Consider the following 17,834-nt stretch of genomic DNA (forward strand, 5'->3'; position numbering starts at 1 on the left):
GAGGCATCCAGGAGCCATCTCAACTGGCTCCTCTCGACGTGAAGGAGCAGCGGCTCTACGCTGAGTCCCTCCCGGATGACCGAGCTTCTCACCCGATCTCTAAGGAAAAGCCCAGACACCCTACGGAGAAAACCCATTTTGGCCGCTTGTATCTGCGATGTCGTTCTTTCGGGCATGGTAGACCCAAAAACGTTGTCCTCCAGGTAAGGGTTGTTTACTGTTTATTTCGGGACAAATTGCTGCAAACCCACTGAATTGATTGACAGGTGCGCGCCTGACATTCAAAGTGCGTAACATAGGTGATGAAACACCCCATGGACCCCCCCACCTCAAAAATGAATCCGGCGCCGCTGATTACCAGAGGAATAAAGAGTGTGCTGTACTGCAGACGTAGTTTCAGACGTAAGGGAATCTGTAATGTTATGCCCAATTGTTTATGGGAACCTCATGAAGATTTTTTTAAAAAAAATTGATTTTAAAAAGAAATATTTTTTTTACATATGTGTATGTGCATTTTTTTTATTTTAACCTCTTATAAGAAAGATTTACATACTGTTGTTAAAGACATAATCAAATTATTTTATAGTAAGAAAGGTGATGAAAGAAATGTTGTAGAGTGAACTTTAACCACAAAAATATGGGTTGTCCTGTTCTGACATGAATCCTCCTCCCAGTCTTTATCCAGAGAACTTTCTGTATAAATATTCTCCAAATATAAATGCAATGTTCCTGTCAGCAATGATACTGTGGATAATCAATGCTTTATTGTTGAGTGAACAGGATCTAACATGATACCACATGATAGATAATCTATTGACAGAAACCAGTAAAATCCATTTCCAGGGGACTGGAAGATGTGTCTACAAATATTTCACATCTGAAGATTATGTAGATGGAAGATGTTTGAATTAATAACACAAATTCAGCCCAGAACAAAAGAATTTGACAGGTAATGGAAGTGTTTTAAAGTGAGAATGTTTGCAGATTTAAATTCTAATAATTAACCTTTATATCCACTTACAAAAATTAATAATATCAGCAACTTGAGGATGCTTATTTATGAGAACTTCCCTTTTTTTGACAATAAGAAATATTGACTTATTAGTAACTGATACACAAATTTATTTAAAACTAACACCAAAAGAAGTTGAATAAAAGATTTGTTAGGTTTTAAAGCTTTACAACTATACAAATAGATGAAAGTTTTCCACTTCTGAAGTCAGTAAAGTTGTATATTCTTAAATTAGTTCCTGAAAAGCAAAACTGAAAAACAAATTGTTTTGCGACAAAATGAAACTAACTCTAAGGCTCAGTCATTTATTCTGAAGATGGAATAAATGATAATTACTTTTATGTAGTCCAGGTTTACTGGGTGTGAAGTAAGCGTTTTGTGCAGTTACAATGCCCCCTAGAGGCCAACTGGGAGATTCTTGTCTCTCTTCAGCCCACACAAACATCAGTGACCGGGGTTAGCCACTTTTATTTCAAAGGTGGATCTAGGGGGGGCAAGAGAGGGGTAACTACTCCGACCACCCCCCAAATCCAATCCATCCCCACATCTCCCCATCCCCCAATCCCTGGTCCAGAAACTTTTTGTAGCAAATAAACACCATATTAATTCACCAAAAACACACATCAATATAGGCGTGATCTTTCCGTGTTCTTTTCTACATTAAGATTAAGAAAGAAATGCTATAGAGTGAACTTCAACCAAAATAAAATGCAGGTTGTCTTCCTGTTCTGAAATTGACCATCTTACCAGTCTTTATCAGTACCTTGTATGTTAAAATTTTCCAACTCAACAAATGTTGAGCAGTTCAGACTGACAGCAGACAACTTCCCTTTTTTTCATGGACAAATTATGACATTTCTGTTCTTTGTTTAAGTCTAACTTGTTTCATTTTTACACAGGTGAAGACAAAAGTAGAGGAAATGACCAGCAGGAATTTGAAAGAATTTAAAGCGTTTGCCTACAGGGAACTCAAGATTTCAGCTTCCTCCACATACCAAGTGAAAGTGAATAAAATTCTGATTTTGTTTTTTTATTTAGAACCAATTAGGATAAAGGTAGATTTATGAAAGCGAGTTTGAGTTGTGCCTTTGATTTTCAAAAACAAAATAGCCAGATAAGTGTAGGAGATTAAAGATTAAATTCTTTATTTCTTTAGATATTTACATGCAGAAATTGATAGAATGGTGCTGTTCTTCAGAACACACTGCAATAATATATCATACTATTTAGAAATAAATGTTTCAAATGTTATCAAGTAAATCTGTATGTATTTTACATACCACTCCATTAGGAAGTAACTTAAATTACCCGTGTGGCTCTTCAAACAAACGATGCTGCACAACATTTTAATAAAATTATTTCCAACATGGTACTTGCCAATCTGGTACTCTGAAAGAGCCCTTCTTTCTCTTACTCCCAACGAGCCCCTCTTATAATGAACTACACTAACGAATGAATAATGAACTCTGTCATTATTGCCATAATTTAGTAAAGAGAAGTAATAATGATGTAGTAAGAAGGTGAGACCAGTAGAGGTCACTGTGCCCTTTGTTTAAACTTGAATATTAACCGTGGCCTGTGTTTGACTAACAAGGAAGTGTAACGAGTATTAGCCTTCTAATCACCTAATTCCAGTCCTCATTAAGTAGGCTGTATATAAATGAGCTGTACATGTCTTCTAGTTTACATTTATAACACAACACATATTTAATATTAATTCATAATTATTCTGCTGGATAATTTCATGTCCCTAGCTATTTCAAGTATTACACCATGATAAAATGACAATTCAACCAGCTTGACTTCTCCATCATGTTCTGCCATGTCGTTTAGTGGCTATTTCTTCAGCTGTAGCGTGATTATTTATTATATTTTATAAGTGGGGGTGAAAGTAGAGTCGATAATGCCTCTTTCCCCATCCTCTCATCTCTTGGCTGATTGAGGCAGAAGGCTGTCCACCCTAAGCCTGCTTCTGCTGGATGTTTCTCTTCATCATCACCCTGTGCTTTCTAGGAGGGAGTGGTTAAAGGATAAGAATTTTCGCAATCCTTTGGCTTGCTGGCAAATTTTCCAATCATGACTCTTGTTTGATGTAGCACAGAATCTGAAATAAACAAAGTGTAAATGGGAACTGAATATACAGTGGCAAAAAAAAGTATTCACTCCCTCTAGCTGAATCTTGTTATGAGTGGGTCTCTCATTGTCATAAAGCTTTGACTGGTGAAGAACCCAGACAAATCTCAGCTGCTGAAGCTTGAAACACTTTCAACACAGTCACAGGTGACCTGCTGTTTTCCCTTTCTCTAGTTTCCATCTTGCACAGTCATTTTGTGAGGATGAATGTGCCATGTTCCTTTTATTTCTTATTGATAGATTTAGCTGAACTGCAGGGGATGTTCTGTGCTTTACAGATTTTTTATTTAATTTAATTTTTTGCATTCATCATCTGACTTACTCACTTACTTTTCTGTATTTTTTCTCTGGTTAATAATGAAAACATTTTAAAAGAGAAAAAGATTACTAAAAAAAGGTGTGTTTTAACTACTAACTTATTGAGGTTCTGAACTTCATTGTTCAGTTTTTACAGAAGACAATAATGGACACTTTTTACTTCTGTTCCTGTTTGGGAACTTGGTTAGTTCTGCTTACCAGTCATGGAGTAACACTCTGCAAAGCTAAAAAATAAAAAACTTGATATGACTTGTCTGGAATTATTTTGGATTAATAATGTTAATTTTGTATTGCATCACAACAATGTGTACTGTTTGAAATGTTTAAATGTATAAATTTGAGGGGGGGACTTGGGAGAAATTCAACATGAAAATCACAGGATGGTTGTTACGCTGTATTTCTTCTAACAACCAAACAGTCACTACTGAAAATATTTAATTACAAATTAAAATTTCTTCTGTGTGAAGTCATTTAAAAGGCAGAACCTCATGGAACATTGTGGAAATTAAGCTATGTAATGTCATTGTTGACTTTTGTTTCTGTCTAGTGTTTCTCTGTAATTGTAAACCTGCACTTTTTCGGCTGGTGTGGATGAAATGGTTTTAGGATACATGGAATATCTATGAATTGTTTCATTTTTCCTGAGCTATTCTGACACATTTGGTGACGTCTACCATAACCCTTCCTGGAACCGGAGCCAGACGTCAAAGTCATTGCCAAGTTCGTGTTCAAGCACAGAAGTGTCTATTTCTAACCATGTCTATGTGCAAATGCTCCTTCATCTGTGCCTCACAATATATTAACTTTAGCACCATCTTATAGATCATGACTTATTTTCACATCCTGAAAGTTTTTATGTTTGCTGGAGTCACATGCACATATGGAGCTGCTCAAAGTTTGGTGAAAGAATTGTGATAGAAAAAATTATAATGTAAACATTTCTACATTGATTTGTGAAGGAAGGAGGTGCAAGTTGGAAAAAATGCTATCAGAAAGTAGCAACTTGGAGACCTCACAGGCCGGCACACTATCCAGAAATTTAAAAGGCCTCTGTTGTAACCACAGGTGGCAAACTTTGTAATTCAAAAACTAAAATTCTGACAGCTGTCTGGTAAATGTCTACTCTGCTCCAGTTCAGACTGGCATGGGTTACTTAGATACACATTAGCTGTCCATTGTGTTGCTACAACTCTTGCCAGAATATTTATTTCAGTGAATATTGACAATGGTATACAGCAACTGTGAATGGAAGCACAGTTGCTGTGATTAAGTCTCACTTAATCAGTCTGTGTTTTACTTATGAGGGTTGACCTGTAGTACAGTAATGCAGTGGGTCAAATATTATTCTGAGAACACTGTCTGCAATACCCAGGAACTCTACAAGTCGAACTTATATGGTCCTAAACGTAATTCCAAGGGAAGTGACTGATATATAATTTGTCCTAGTTCATCAGACTTGGGTTTTTCCTTCACTTAAAGCAAAGTTTATAATCGTTTCATAATCGATTTTAGTTTTTAGTTGATGACAATAAATTTATATATATTTTTTTATTAACACAGTTTGATCTTTTGTGTGAACCTATATATCTTGATGCTGCTGTTACACATGAATTTCCCCTCTGTGGGTCAATAAAGGCTATTTCTATTCTTTATAGGGAGCTGAACCTCCAAGCATTCCTTTTCTTTCAAACAGTGTGTTTTAAATTGGTTTTCATTTGTATTTCATAAAATATGATAATTTGTTGAACTTTAAAGCTATTTTATACATTTTAGGTTGCAATTTCTTAAAGCTCCGTTGAGTGGTCTTACAGGAATGTTGAATTTGAGTTTAGGTTCACAGATCTTTGGTTTCTTCCTGCTTGAACCACTAATCTTGCACAACTGCTCTAGGACCATGAGAGTTGTGATAACCATCTTGTTGGGTCTGCAGAAGTGCAACATGAACAGGAAATGATTTCCATATATATGAGCAGCTTCTTACGGTTGTTAAATTTAATATTTCTCTTAGATGCTATCAGGTGAATAAGTGAGAAATGAAATGCATTATTTTCTCAAGGTTTGTTTTGTTATTTCTCATTTCTGATAAGAAATGATTGCAGAGAGTTCAGAGTGCTTTCAACAAATGTTTTTCTTTTCTTTTTTTTTTTTTTTACAAAAGTGATGCTAGGACTTGATTCCAGACATAAGCACTTTTTGAATAAGTAAAACAAATTATTTATGCCTTTCAAAATATTAAATAATATTGCATAGCCTGATCATTTTTAAATATACATATTTTTATAGGAAAACATATATTTTGTCCAGAATAACTTTCATCAACATTGTCAAGATTTTTTATGTGAGCTTAACATGACATTTTAATAAATGTGTAATAATGAAGTTTAACAGTTTTATATCAGTAGAAATTGTTATCATAAGTCATCTTTCTCGTCTGGTTATTTCTATTATAACCCAATTAAATATATATTTTAACTACGAAACTTATTACAATACCAAATTGTGTGTTTCAACAGTTTTCTTGCTTAAATTATCCAAATTTAAAGGAAAAAGTTAAATGTTTTTTTGTGTGAAGGAGGAGCCCGTAGTTGTGTGTCATTAATGTTTTTAACACAAAGTTGTGTTTGATAGTAAACATTACTGGAGGCGAGTGACATTTTTAATAAGCATCACATAGACCAAATCTTTCTAATTTTACTTTCACTGTATTTAAAAACAATTACAAAAACTACAATAGGAAAGGAGTCTTAACATTTTATCATATTTAACATTAAATTCAACAGTATATCAAAATATAAGAATTTAGCAAAAGTATGAAAACAGAAGAAAATATATTTTAACACATTATCTGCAATCTAATTTTAAAAGCTATTTGTAGTGAAAAATGAATTACATCTCCACATTTGTTTCCAGTTACAAAATCTACACACAGGTGTAACAGATAAGAGTAGACCATCATTACTCAGCAGACAAGATTGTACTTATGAGTTTTGTGAGGGAATTAAAGAGGTCTCAGAAGAATTTGAGTGTATTAGAGAGTGCTTGAAGAAAATGTGAAACTGAACTGAACAGTGAAACATTGCAAGCTAATGTTTTGCATTACTAGTAAATATACCAAGGACTGGCTCAAAACTGAGAAATAGATGGTCATGGAAACCACCAATGAATTGCCATAGGTTTACTTCAAACAAGCGCCACAAGAAACAAACAAAAAAAACAAACATAAAGAGAAATCATCACTGGACACTAGGAAAAACTTTCCTTAGACCCATAAAAGAGACTAGATGGGTACATAAAGCAGCTAGCTGAAGATTTCAGCCAAACATTTTCCTCACAATATGCATATTTTTAAATATACATTATTCAATGGGTAATACAAAGTTTATTTTTCTGTTTAACCTGCAACTACATCATCTTATATAGAAATAAATAAAATGTGTAGACATCAATATGTTCCTATTTATTAATAAAGAATTCAATACTGAGTAGGGTGTCCTACGTTTTTCACGTCTGAACCCTAGAACGAAAACTTCTATCGAGACTAAAGCTTCTTCAGCTCATCTCTTATTTATAGCTACAGAAAAAATGGAGCTGACTCATAAAACAGTCCTAAGTGTAAACAAACTATATGCCGCCTACGATGACCAAATCTGTGTTGTCAAACTTCCAGATTTTCCACATGTATCTCCTGCTGGACTCCGATAAATGTTACAGAAGGCTGCAAGAAGGATCTGCTGTTAAACATATCCACAGCATGCAAAGTAAGTAATATGATTTAATAACTAAAACAGTACTTGCTTATCTGTACAGTACAGGTCTAATGGGGTGACTGGGGTGGTGGGAGTTGTGCAAGGTACACCTTGGACAGTGCTTTTAACAAACACAAACTAATTTAACCAAATAAAATTTAACCACTCATTAGAGTGAAAAAAGAATTACGTTTATTGAGATAAAGAAATGTATCCTCTTTTTTTCTAAAAAAAAAATTGCTTTGGTTTTGTTGGCAGATGTCATGTCTAGAATAAAGTTACAGTTCTTGATTTTATTGCATCAAAAATGATCCAACTTTTGACTAGATAACTGTGATAGAATACATTTCTTTAAAAAAATATTTTCAATTGTCTGGGTAAAGACATGAAACACCAAAGAACTAAGCCAGAGTTCTCACTGTTTTAGAGGTATATGTAGAATATTACCAGTACACTATCACTCATATTCAAATTTATATTGGATAGAATGTGAAAAAATTCAATTTCCAATGAGTGGTTGCATTGTCTACCCCCAGTTTAAATCACTTGTGAGCATAATTATTATAGCAATAAGAATTATAATATTTGTTGAACTAGAACTCTGCAAACTGTGATTTTGCAGTGGCCTAAAATAACATGAAATTAAGTTCTGCTATATTTGGAATGGCAATGAGTAAGCCTACTTTACATTTATTCCCCAAAATATGCTATTAATAGACCAAAGATGTGATGTAAACAAGGAGAGCACAATCAGGAGATGTGCTCTTCGCAGGAGCCTCAAGTAATAACTCTGTAACTCCGGTGGAACTGCAGAGACCCACCAGAAATCTCTCAATAAAATAACTAATCAAATTAAGAAATAAACTGTTTCCAGGGAGTCAAAATATTAGAAAATAGTGACATTTTTTGTTCTCTTTACTAATTAATGTTTTCTTTTATAGTATTATGAATATAACAGGGATATCATGCCAAGGTTTTTGACCACAATGTTGCATTCAAAATGCAACAATTTAGAATATGTTGCATTTAAAACTAAGTATAATAGCCGCTTTTTTGTTGTTTTTCATTTTCTCTGATGAGAACATTAAATGAGCAAAACATGTTTCAACTCACATCAAAATAAAAACGGAGAACTTAGCATTTACAAGTTTGTTGTTTGTGTTTCAGGTGAACACAGGGCCAAACTTTCTTTTATCAGGTCCCTAAACCAGAACTCGCTCCGTGCTGCCTCACCGCGGCCGCTCTCGGACGCTACGTGACGTCGTTTCCTCTCTCCCAACATGGCGCAGGAGGCAGGTCGTTAACTGCATTCTGAGGGATTTGCCCCAACCTTCTGTATTTATTCATGTGTGTCTGTTAAGGGGCTCCCGTGGCTGACATTTGCGACGGAACGCATCTCCTTTCGAGGCGGCTGCAGGCCTCCACCTTCACCCTCTCTTCCCTCCCCGTCTCCTTGGGACCAGGCACACCTCGCTCCAGATTCCGGTGCGACATGTATGAGGGCAAAAAGACGAAAAACATGTTCCTCACACGAGCTTTGGAGAAGATCCTGGCCGACAAGGAGGTGAAGAAGGCTCATCACTCACAGCTGCGTAAAGCCTGCGAGGTGGCACTGGGTAAGTTCTGCTGCTGTAGCATCTCTATGATTCCGACTTGGACCCCATTGATTTAGACGCGTCATGCAGCCTTTCACTTATTATTTATCCTGGAACAATGTCGCAGTGTTCCCCCTCGGCATCGGCGTGTTTTCCCCTCCACGTTAATAGCCCGCTACTCCCAGAGAGAGGTGTTATGATGTTGAAACCATTTGGGGGAGGAAAATAAGGGTTATTTTCTGACGTGGCGTGGACTCCGTGAAAACGATTCCGTACGAAACACGGAAATGCTGCAGCAGGACGGGTGGGTGTTTGCAACGCTGGTCGAGCCGATGCATGCGAGGCGAGAACAGGCCAAACATCGTTTTGAAACAAAGTTGATACAAACTGTAACCCCTCTAAACACTAACGTAATTTACAGAGACACATTTCTATTAAAACAACACAAATTAATTGTACTTAAGTCCCTAAAGGTGAGATATCTCCATCTCTTCCTGGAACACAGCGAGCAAGTGTCTTTGTCCTTCACTACACCTATTATTGATTTACCAGTTTAATCACTGATTACCCAGGGCTCTCCCCAGTCTCTGATGTGTTGCTACGTGGTGTGTAATTAGTTAGAAGCGTGAAGCAATATTCAGTTGACAGCAGCACCATTTTTTATTTCAGTGCCCTGTCAAGTCTGTGAAATCATAGTTGAATTTCCTGTGTTATCCACAATAACAAATTAAATCAAAAAACAAGAGGTAGAACAAACTAGCTCGTTGTGTGTACAATGTTTGACACACAGGAGATAAATGTTCACAAAGTATATATAGTGTATGTATTTTGGAAAACACCAAAAATGGTATGTTTATTCCTAAGTCCCACTTTTATTTTGAAGGGATTTCCTTGTACTTTCGTTTTGATAGCAACTGCATTTTCTAGCTTCATTTGTTAGCTTGTGTATTTAGCACATTATTTGCAGAGTATCAAAGACGGATTTTGTGCGATTAATAGATTTGTTTTTTAAAACATTAGCAAAATTAAAATCTAAATACCTGTTTAAGATCAGTCCTAGCAATATGGCTCATAACTGGTGTACAGTGTCTAGCAAAAACAGACTTGTATTTGATTGGATTGTTATGTGATAGATCAAAACAGAGGGAAAATAATGATTAGTTTTCAAAATCCAGAAATAAGAATAACCAGAATAATGCTATGCGGTGTGCATTTTTTTAAAATTAGGCATGGGGAAACATACAGGAAAATTTAACAGGAAACTGGATGGAGCTAAATGCATTGTAAAATCAGAAGGAAATTTGTTTGAATGAAGGTTCATCTTCTAGCAAGATGATAACTATAAGCCCACAGCAAGTTCAACAATTAAATTCATTACATCAAACCATTATCTTATGTCATCGCACGGGTTAAATACAAAAGCAACCACTCTCTTTGCTTTATTTTTCTTCGGCTTAACAGTTATCAACTTCTTTAAAATGCCTTTCTGCATGACGAAATGTAGAAAGGTTTCAAACTGTGTGACTACTATTTCAAGTTGTTTGTTTCTACATTTGGACTTGACCAAAAACAAAATCTTCATACTTTAACATCTCTGTTCACATTTTAAAGGGGGAAGCTGCAAATTTAAGTCAACATTGTAAACCAGACACTTCCTTTTGCCTCCAAACTCTTTAAAGACCTTTGAGAAAAATATGCAAATAGTGTGAAAGTTACTACGATACCATACTAAACTTCCCTTTTCACTTTAGGTGGAATAACATACGGTATATTCTAGAGTTTGCCCAACACCTAAATCTCAGAGTCTTTGTATCTGCTCTGCTGTGCAGAAGCAGCCTGTGCTTCCCTTTTTGTTTTTGGTTTCAGCCTTGGTAGTAACATGACACTGCCAGAGAAACAAAGCGCCCATGTTATGGAGCTACCAAACATCCTACCTGTCCTGACAGTGCTGCCATTATTCTCATGCTCAGCAGCGCAAAGATTTGTAATGGCCTGGAAGGTTAAATGCTCCATTTATGTTAGCTAAGACTTGCTCTGTTTTGCTGCACCGGCCCACCCACACAAACATACATTCATCACAACTCCTCACCGTCCATGCAGCTACAGAAAGAAAGGCCGAGTCCACAAGAGTTGTTTGTGTTTAACTTGTGCTTAAAGTGTAGGATTGGCATAGTGCTGCACGTCTGATTTGTGACCTGCCAGTCCTTTTCTGAGATTAAACATCACAATTGACATCACTATGCAATTTTTCTTTGCGTGCTGTGTGAAAAATTCATTTATTGCAGCTATTTTTCTCAAAATGTACACATTTGTTGCAGCAAACTTCTATTAAAAGCATGTCCAGCAATCGGAAGTAAGAAAAAACATTTTAGATGCACCCAGATTGTGCAAAATGAGAAGCTCTGCACCGAGTGTAGCAGCAGCATAGTAATAGTGCACATCAAAAACAACTGGGTGACCCAGTATAGTGAGTGACTTACATAATCCGCTCCTGCTCCCTGAGACATTTCAAAGAGAGTGTCTTTGTCAGTCTCATCTTTGCTGTCTAAAAGTCTTCCAGTTGGAGATTGCCTCAGTGCGAAAACTGGGTTTTGTGTGATAGTTCTTACTCCCAAAACAAGGGGATTGATCTGAGAAGTTTTACCTTTGCTAGACAGTCAGGCACCCAGACTGACCTTTCTCCTTGATTATCAAAATGTCACTCCGCCGTTTCACAAGGAGTATATTATCTTTGTTTCTCACACTCTCCGAGCTGCAGCAGTAACGGGAGGTCCTTTTATTCTTTGGATCAGTCAGCCGGTTCCTCAGCACGGAACAGTCTGATAGGAGAGAACAGAAATGGAGTAAGACTGACAGTTAACTCAAAATATCAAAGGCCCCCTGGCTGTATTTGATCATCAGTTCTTTGTTTTTTTTAAGCAGATTCTAACTTTGCTCCCTTGTCATTTCACAATTATGCTTTCACATGTTTACAGCTGTGGATTATTCCACTGTTTCTAAACTCAAACTCTAAAGGACGGGTTGGATTTATAAATCAGATTTGCTGAACATGCAAAAAGGGTAGAGTACTTCCTTCCAGGTTATGCCTGGGCTGAGATGGGATGATAAAATGAGTAAAATGGTGTCATGGTGCCAGTGGTCCTTGGTGCAGCGCCACCACAAGTGATGGGGTAAAAAGGTTTTTATAAGGGTTTAGTTCGTTTGACACATTGAAGTGTGAATGCGAACAACATCAGCTGGAAATGTAACAAATGTTGTCGTTTTGGACTCCAGTTGAGTCTACTGGACTATCAAGTGTGAAAACACCCTAAAAATTGACCACCACTCAATGATGTAAAACGCCCAACTTGATATGTGAAATTATATATTTTTATAAAGGACTGAATTTTCTACTTATTACTTTTGCCCTTACCAAAGGAGAAACAAATGGTGGTATTATTAATCATATTTTTTGTTCTTTACTAGAAAGAACCCTCTTGGAAAAAAAATGTTGCTGTGGGATCAAGTATGTTTCTCATTGAAATAGAAATTTGAATATTAGTGCAATCCTATAAGCTTACAGTTGAGTTTAGAGATTTAAGCTGGGATATGGAGCCAAATCACATCACTTGTCTGCTCCACCCTATGATATACCAGACTATCCTATTTTACTTTCAAAGCTGATCAGAGTGTCTGGGAACTTTCAATTAGATATATATAAGTTTTTGTTTTCCTATAAATTGGAAAATTGTGCATAAACATGACAAAATGCAGGCACTCATTTCTCTTATTTTAATGCATTTTTCACAAGAGTGCTAATAATTTGGAGGGAACTAAATATTTCAATAAATGACCATATATTTTGCAATGCCTAAGGTTTTGTTGATGCTTTAGATTGAAGTTGCTCTTTTCAAGCTCTTACCATCAGACTTATAAATTGGAATATCATACCAGCATAGTCCCTGACTAATGGGCTGCTCAGTAACATTTTGATGTTATCTTGGTAACCCCTTTTATCTTATGTACATTTCCTTCCTGGCTTATTTCTTCCAGTACGTTTTTCATTTTCACTTTTATTTGCAAAGCCAATAAAAACTCCTTTTTTTGGGAGAGGTCAGGAGAACTACTGCAAAACTGCATTTCTTACTTCTGCTTCAGTTTCAGAGTCCCAATGCTCTACTTTAAGTGCTTACCTGCTTCAACAAACCTGATTTAAACTGAAGGGTCATTACCAGGTGTCTGGTGGACTTGATGGCCTGCTTAGCAGGTAATTAACGCTGATGTGTTGGAGCAGGAAGACATCAAAAATAATACAGAGCAGTGAGACTTGAGAACCAAGATTGACACACCGCTTCTAAAGCATCTGTAGTCTTTGACTAAAGTAGTGGAAACAAAAATTGCATTACTGCTAGCCTTTTAATATAGAAACAAGTGTTCCTGTTAGTTTCTGTTTAACCTAACTTCTTTGTTTTACTTTTTTTATTTTATCCAATAGATTATAATGCATTTTTTTTATTTTGTGTTTAGTAACTGTTCAGTGTTTTTGACATACTAATAATCAAATATCTAGTGTAGTTGTGGAGAAGTTGACTCTTTACCATTGTTGTCATTTTGATGAACAATAAGTTGCTTCTTTTGTAAATTATATTGTGCTATGCTGCATGATCTCTGTTAGGAAAAATAAGCCCACCTCACATTTCTGGGAAGGTTTTCATTGCACTACTGTATTTCTGTTCTGTTGGGAAATATTTCCCTATCCATGGTCAAAAGAACCCCGAATTAGAGCTGTAAGCAAATACAAAATCAGCAAGAGCTTGCAAGCTGTGGTTTTGCACTAAACACAAGGCCACTGTCTCATCCTTGTAGTTGGCAGGGAGGCCAGTACAACAAATGCACCTCTGATCGTTAAGAATGGTGATAGCAAGCTCCTCGCCTCCCTATGGCCGGCGTCTGTTCAACCACGATAAGCACCGGGTAATAAATGATCCTGTCGTTAATTGAGCTTTTGACCATGACTTTCCAAAGACCAAACACAACCCTTCTAAAAGGGGAAACACAGGAATTAAAGGCTGCTGTCTGGAACAAGCCTTGGACGTTTGAGCACAAACAGAATAAAATTGTTCACTGACTTATGCAAGCAACAACCTCACTTAAATGTGCATCTTATTCCTGACAGGAAGGGAGGTTTGCAAGAAGCTGGTAGTTAAAAGGAGAAAAATGTAATCGTTAGTGACATTTTTATGTTCCTTTATATTGCTAGACTGCTGTGAGACTCAAGTATTAGAGGAGCTGTTTCATAGCTTAAGTAAGCTATGTGCAGTTCACATCACTTAATGAACATAAGAAATTAACAATGGCGAGATCTCACTCTATACTGTTTTTTTATTTCTTTTTTGTTTATTAGAGATGTACTGATAAAACTTTTCCTGGTCAATATTGATTTGTGGTTTCCTTAGAAGTCTGACATGCTGATTTCTACAATTAAGTTTTTGTTGTTGTTTTTTCCCTAATGACACTGTATATGGATTTTTTTTAGAGTTGGAATAGTTGGAATACATTTTTGATATATTTAATAAAAGTGGGAAAATATTATTTTTTAGTACATTTCAGTATAAATCTGAGCAGGTCAAGGGAAAATTTGCACATTTCAATCTCTGGCCAGTAGATTCATACAGTGGTGATAACATTGATAGAGATTACAATGACAATACCGCTTTTGGTAAATACTTGGAAACAATTATTGCATTCTGAGCATTTTTCTTTGTGATATGAATACAGTGGACTCCACCTATTCACAGTTCAGTATTTGCTGTTGATTTGCTCCTTTAACAGATTTTTCTGTGGTACTTGACCCCAAATTATTCAGGTAAATCCCACCTATTCACAGATTTAGTTTTTTTTTTTTGTAATATAATATTTTAAAGAAAATGCTGAAATACAGTGGTGCAGCATTACTTGAGATGCTATTGGCTGACATGTGCAAAGCAACAAATCTAGCAGCGCCTGTCATTTTCTTGCCTCTGATTGGCTGTACACCCAAGAGCAGAAATAAGGAAGATGGTAGAGTTTAGCTTCTGCAGGAGTTTTCATTGGATCTTTATAAAGTGTGACCTGCAGGTTCTGGTTTCGGGAGATTCCAATTGTTTTTCTTTTTTTTTTTTTATAGGCTTATACAAGTTGCTTCATATTTCTATATGAAGCAACTTTTCAGACAAAAAAAAGCGTAATACACTACTGTACTAAGCTTGCAACAGTGTGGACAGGCTTGATGGACAGGTCAGTCACTCAGCCCTCATGGCAGAGCAAAAGGGGACAGTGGCTCATATTTAGATCTCTGTGGAAGGAGATAAGAAAAGTAGAAAAGATCAGCTTCACATGTATCGCCGGATCATGATCAGTCAAAATTAAGAAAATCGGAGCCATATCAGTGCTTGAACTATTAAAGGGGGTCTCAAGTATTTGCAGATTTTATCCATGTGCACATGTACCAAGGAGTCCGCTGTATGGAACACACTGATATTGCGATGACAATATATTTTACAATACATTATGCGATACTTTAGTTTCGCATAATGTACGATACCTCTGTACATAATGCATTATTTCTTTGCACTGATGCAGATTTCCAACGGTGATGAATTAAATATACTGCAGCCAGCACATCAGATGAAGAGAAATCCCCTTCTCTGGTTTGTTTTGCCTTTCTGTGCCAGTTTAGTGTTTGTGCATTTTCTAATTGTTATTTAGATTTAAAAAAATATTTGTATTCATAACTTGTACTCATCTCAGAATATTTGTTTTGAAACAAACTTGCAATGCCGCATTGAGATGTGGAAGGAAGGCCAACTAGAAAGCAGACAGTGGAACTTGAGTGTTTAAAATTGAACTAAACTTGTAGATTGAGGTGTTTGGCCAGTGGTGGGTGCTTATTTGAACTCCTGATTTGCAGTGTTATTGAACTGGTCAGGCATGAAAACTGTAAAATGTAGACTAGGCAACATGAATCAAAAAATTCAGCACTGCTTACACATCCTGTATAACATGGTGTTTTATATGCAAAACCTTTAGTCTACTTGTGAAAACACAAAGTTTAATTATTGAAGAAAATACATCAGCCAGGAAGTTGAAGCTTGGTAACAAATGGTTCTTCCAAACAGAAGTTTCTGATAGAAACTTTGTGGGCAGAGCTGAAAAGTCTGCAAGAAATCAGATCTGTCCCAGGTACACCAGTTCTGTCAGGAGGAATGGGCTGGAATTCCACCAAACTATTCTGCCAGACTTTTACGCTGCCATTTATCAGATAGAAAATATTTTAATCCTAATTGGAATTAAAAAAAAAATAACAGGATTTATTGTCAGACAAGAGAAAATAGATTTGCATCTTTCGATACAGTCTATGTAAATTTTGTGTATATTTGTCTTACCAGAGATGATCCAAATGATGGGAGTTTAGGAGCTGTTAGATTAAACAAGGTTATTTTGGCTGAAGTCAAGGAGGGCGTATTTAACAACAAACACTGTTTTTATTTTCATTTCATTGGCTATTTGTCTCCAGCCGGTGCAGCAAGTGTAATAGCTCTCTTTCACAGGGCTGAAAGGGTAGATCGTAACATTTGAGCAGAAAGGGCTAAATTATTTGACCAGAATGAAATCATTAAACTGAATTGATTTCAGTAACAAAACCAACAGCTGAGTAATCAAGGCCATGTGGAGGCAAAGTGCTTTGGGACTTTTTGGCTTCAAAATGAAAGCCTTGATACAGCCACAGGAGTGAGACTAGTGATTAGACGGAGGCTTATACAAGCGTGAGTGAGGGCGGTGGATTGGTGGGACACACACACAAAGATTCAGATATACACACATACACTAGTGCACAAGCGATTAGTCAGCCCAGACAACCTTTTGACACCACTTCCTTCTTCCACACCAAATTTAATTAGAGTTGTGCAACCTTTCCTTTCATCCCGGACAATGGAAAAGTCTCGGGTCGGATTGTAATCAAGCTCTCTGTAATTGCAGCTGCTGTATATTTATATGTTAGAGTGGAGGTGGATGCACCTGGAGCGCTTCTTCAGAAAAGCTAAATGAAGAGGCTCGGTGTGGTCTTTATTAGCGTATCTGTGTACATCGTGGTTAAATGTTTTCAAAAGCTCTTGGCTGATGAAAACATTTTTAAGTTTATGTAAATGAAATGTAGGAGGACATAAATCTTTGCTTTTTGACTCTTAAGAATATAATTTTGTTAGTTATTCATATCACATCGACAGCTTGTAAAATGAGTATTGAACATGCCAATGTGTAACAAGATGAAAATAAATATCGGTTTATATCGGCCCTGATTTATTTTTTGAATTGACACCAATATGTCAAAAACGATTGATATCGATCGGTGGCGATGTTGGTGCCAATGTATCTTGCATGCTTAGCTGTAACCTCTTCTGTTGGTATGTTTTCAGCAGTAAGGCTCTTTTGTGAAGCTCTCTTTGTTTCCACCAATTGTACCACAACAATACTTTGGAAATGGGAAACTGTCTTAGCAGGAAAGCTTTCTTAATACTAACAGATTTCAGCTTGTTGATTCTCTACAACTTTTTTACATCCTTGTCTTCAAATGTTTAATAGTAACATTTGACTTTTTATCTATGTCTTGATTTTTTAAAATAATTTGTTTGATTTCTCTCTATTAGTGAATTACTTGGGTTGTTTCTGATATCTAGTAGACATTTTATGTTCAATATATTATTGAGAAAAAACTCAGTCCTTATTACTTACTTATTTTGCCCCCTTTACAATTGTCTTTTGCTTGACTATCTTTCTGATGTAAGGAAGATGCACAGCTTTGAGAGGATTGTAAATCCAAGTTTCTTCTTGAGGTCCAGTGTGAAGTTTGAGTTTTATTAAGTCCAAAGTTGGCACAACCATCCACCACCTATTGACAAGCTTAATGGAGATGTTAAATAAATTTTCCAGCAGGACTTTGGCACCTTCCCGCGCTGCTATAAGAACCAATACCTACTTTAACTCTGGTATCGGTGCACTTCATTAGCCAGG

The 17,834-nt window shown here is 36.3% G+C and overlaps 1 protein-coding gene across 3 annotated transcripts in view; it reads left to right on the forward strand.

Annotated features, from left to right (window-relative positions):
* The first annotated feature begins 6,900 nt into the window (after positions 1–6,900).
* Positions 6,901–17,834, forward strand: part of arfgef1 (ADP-ribosylation factor guanine nucleotide-exchange factor 1 (brefeldin A-inhibited)) — a 57,193-nt gene continuing 46,259 nt past the window's right edge. Inside the window, exon 1 of one of the 3 annotated variants that reach the window (XM_028005100.1) lies at positions 6,901–8,825. In XM_028005100.1, the coding sequence (XP_027860901.1) occupies positions 8,702–8,825 (124 nt within the window). In that variant the 5' untranslated portion in view covers positions 6,901–8,701. The remainder of the gene's footprint in view (positions 8,826–17,834) is intronic. The other 2 variants (XM_028005099.1, XM_028005101.1) reach the window with 2 other exon arrangements.

Source organism: Xiphophorus couchianus, chromosome 21 (assembly GCF_001444195.1).
Source record: "Xiphophorus couchianus chromosome 21, X_couchianus-1.0, whole genome shotgun sequence".
NCBI classification, from domain to species: Eukaryota; Metazoa; Chordata; class Actinopteri; order Cyprinodontiformes; family Poeciliidae; genus Xiphophorus; species Xiphophorus couchianus.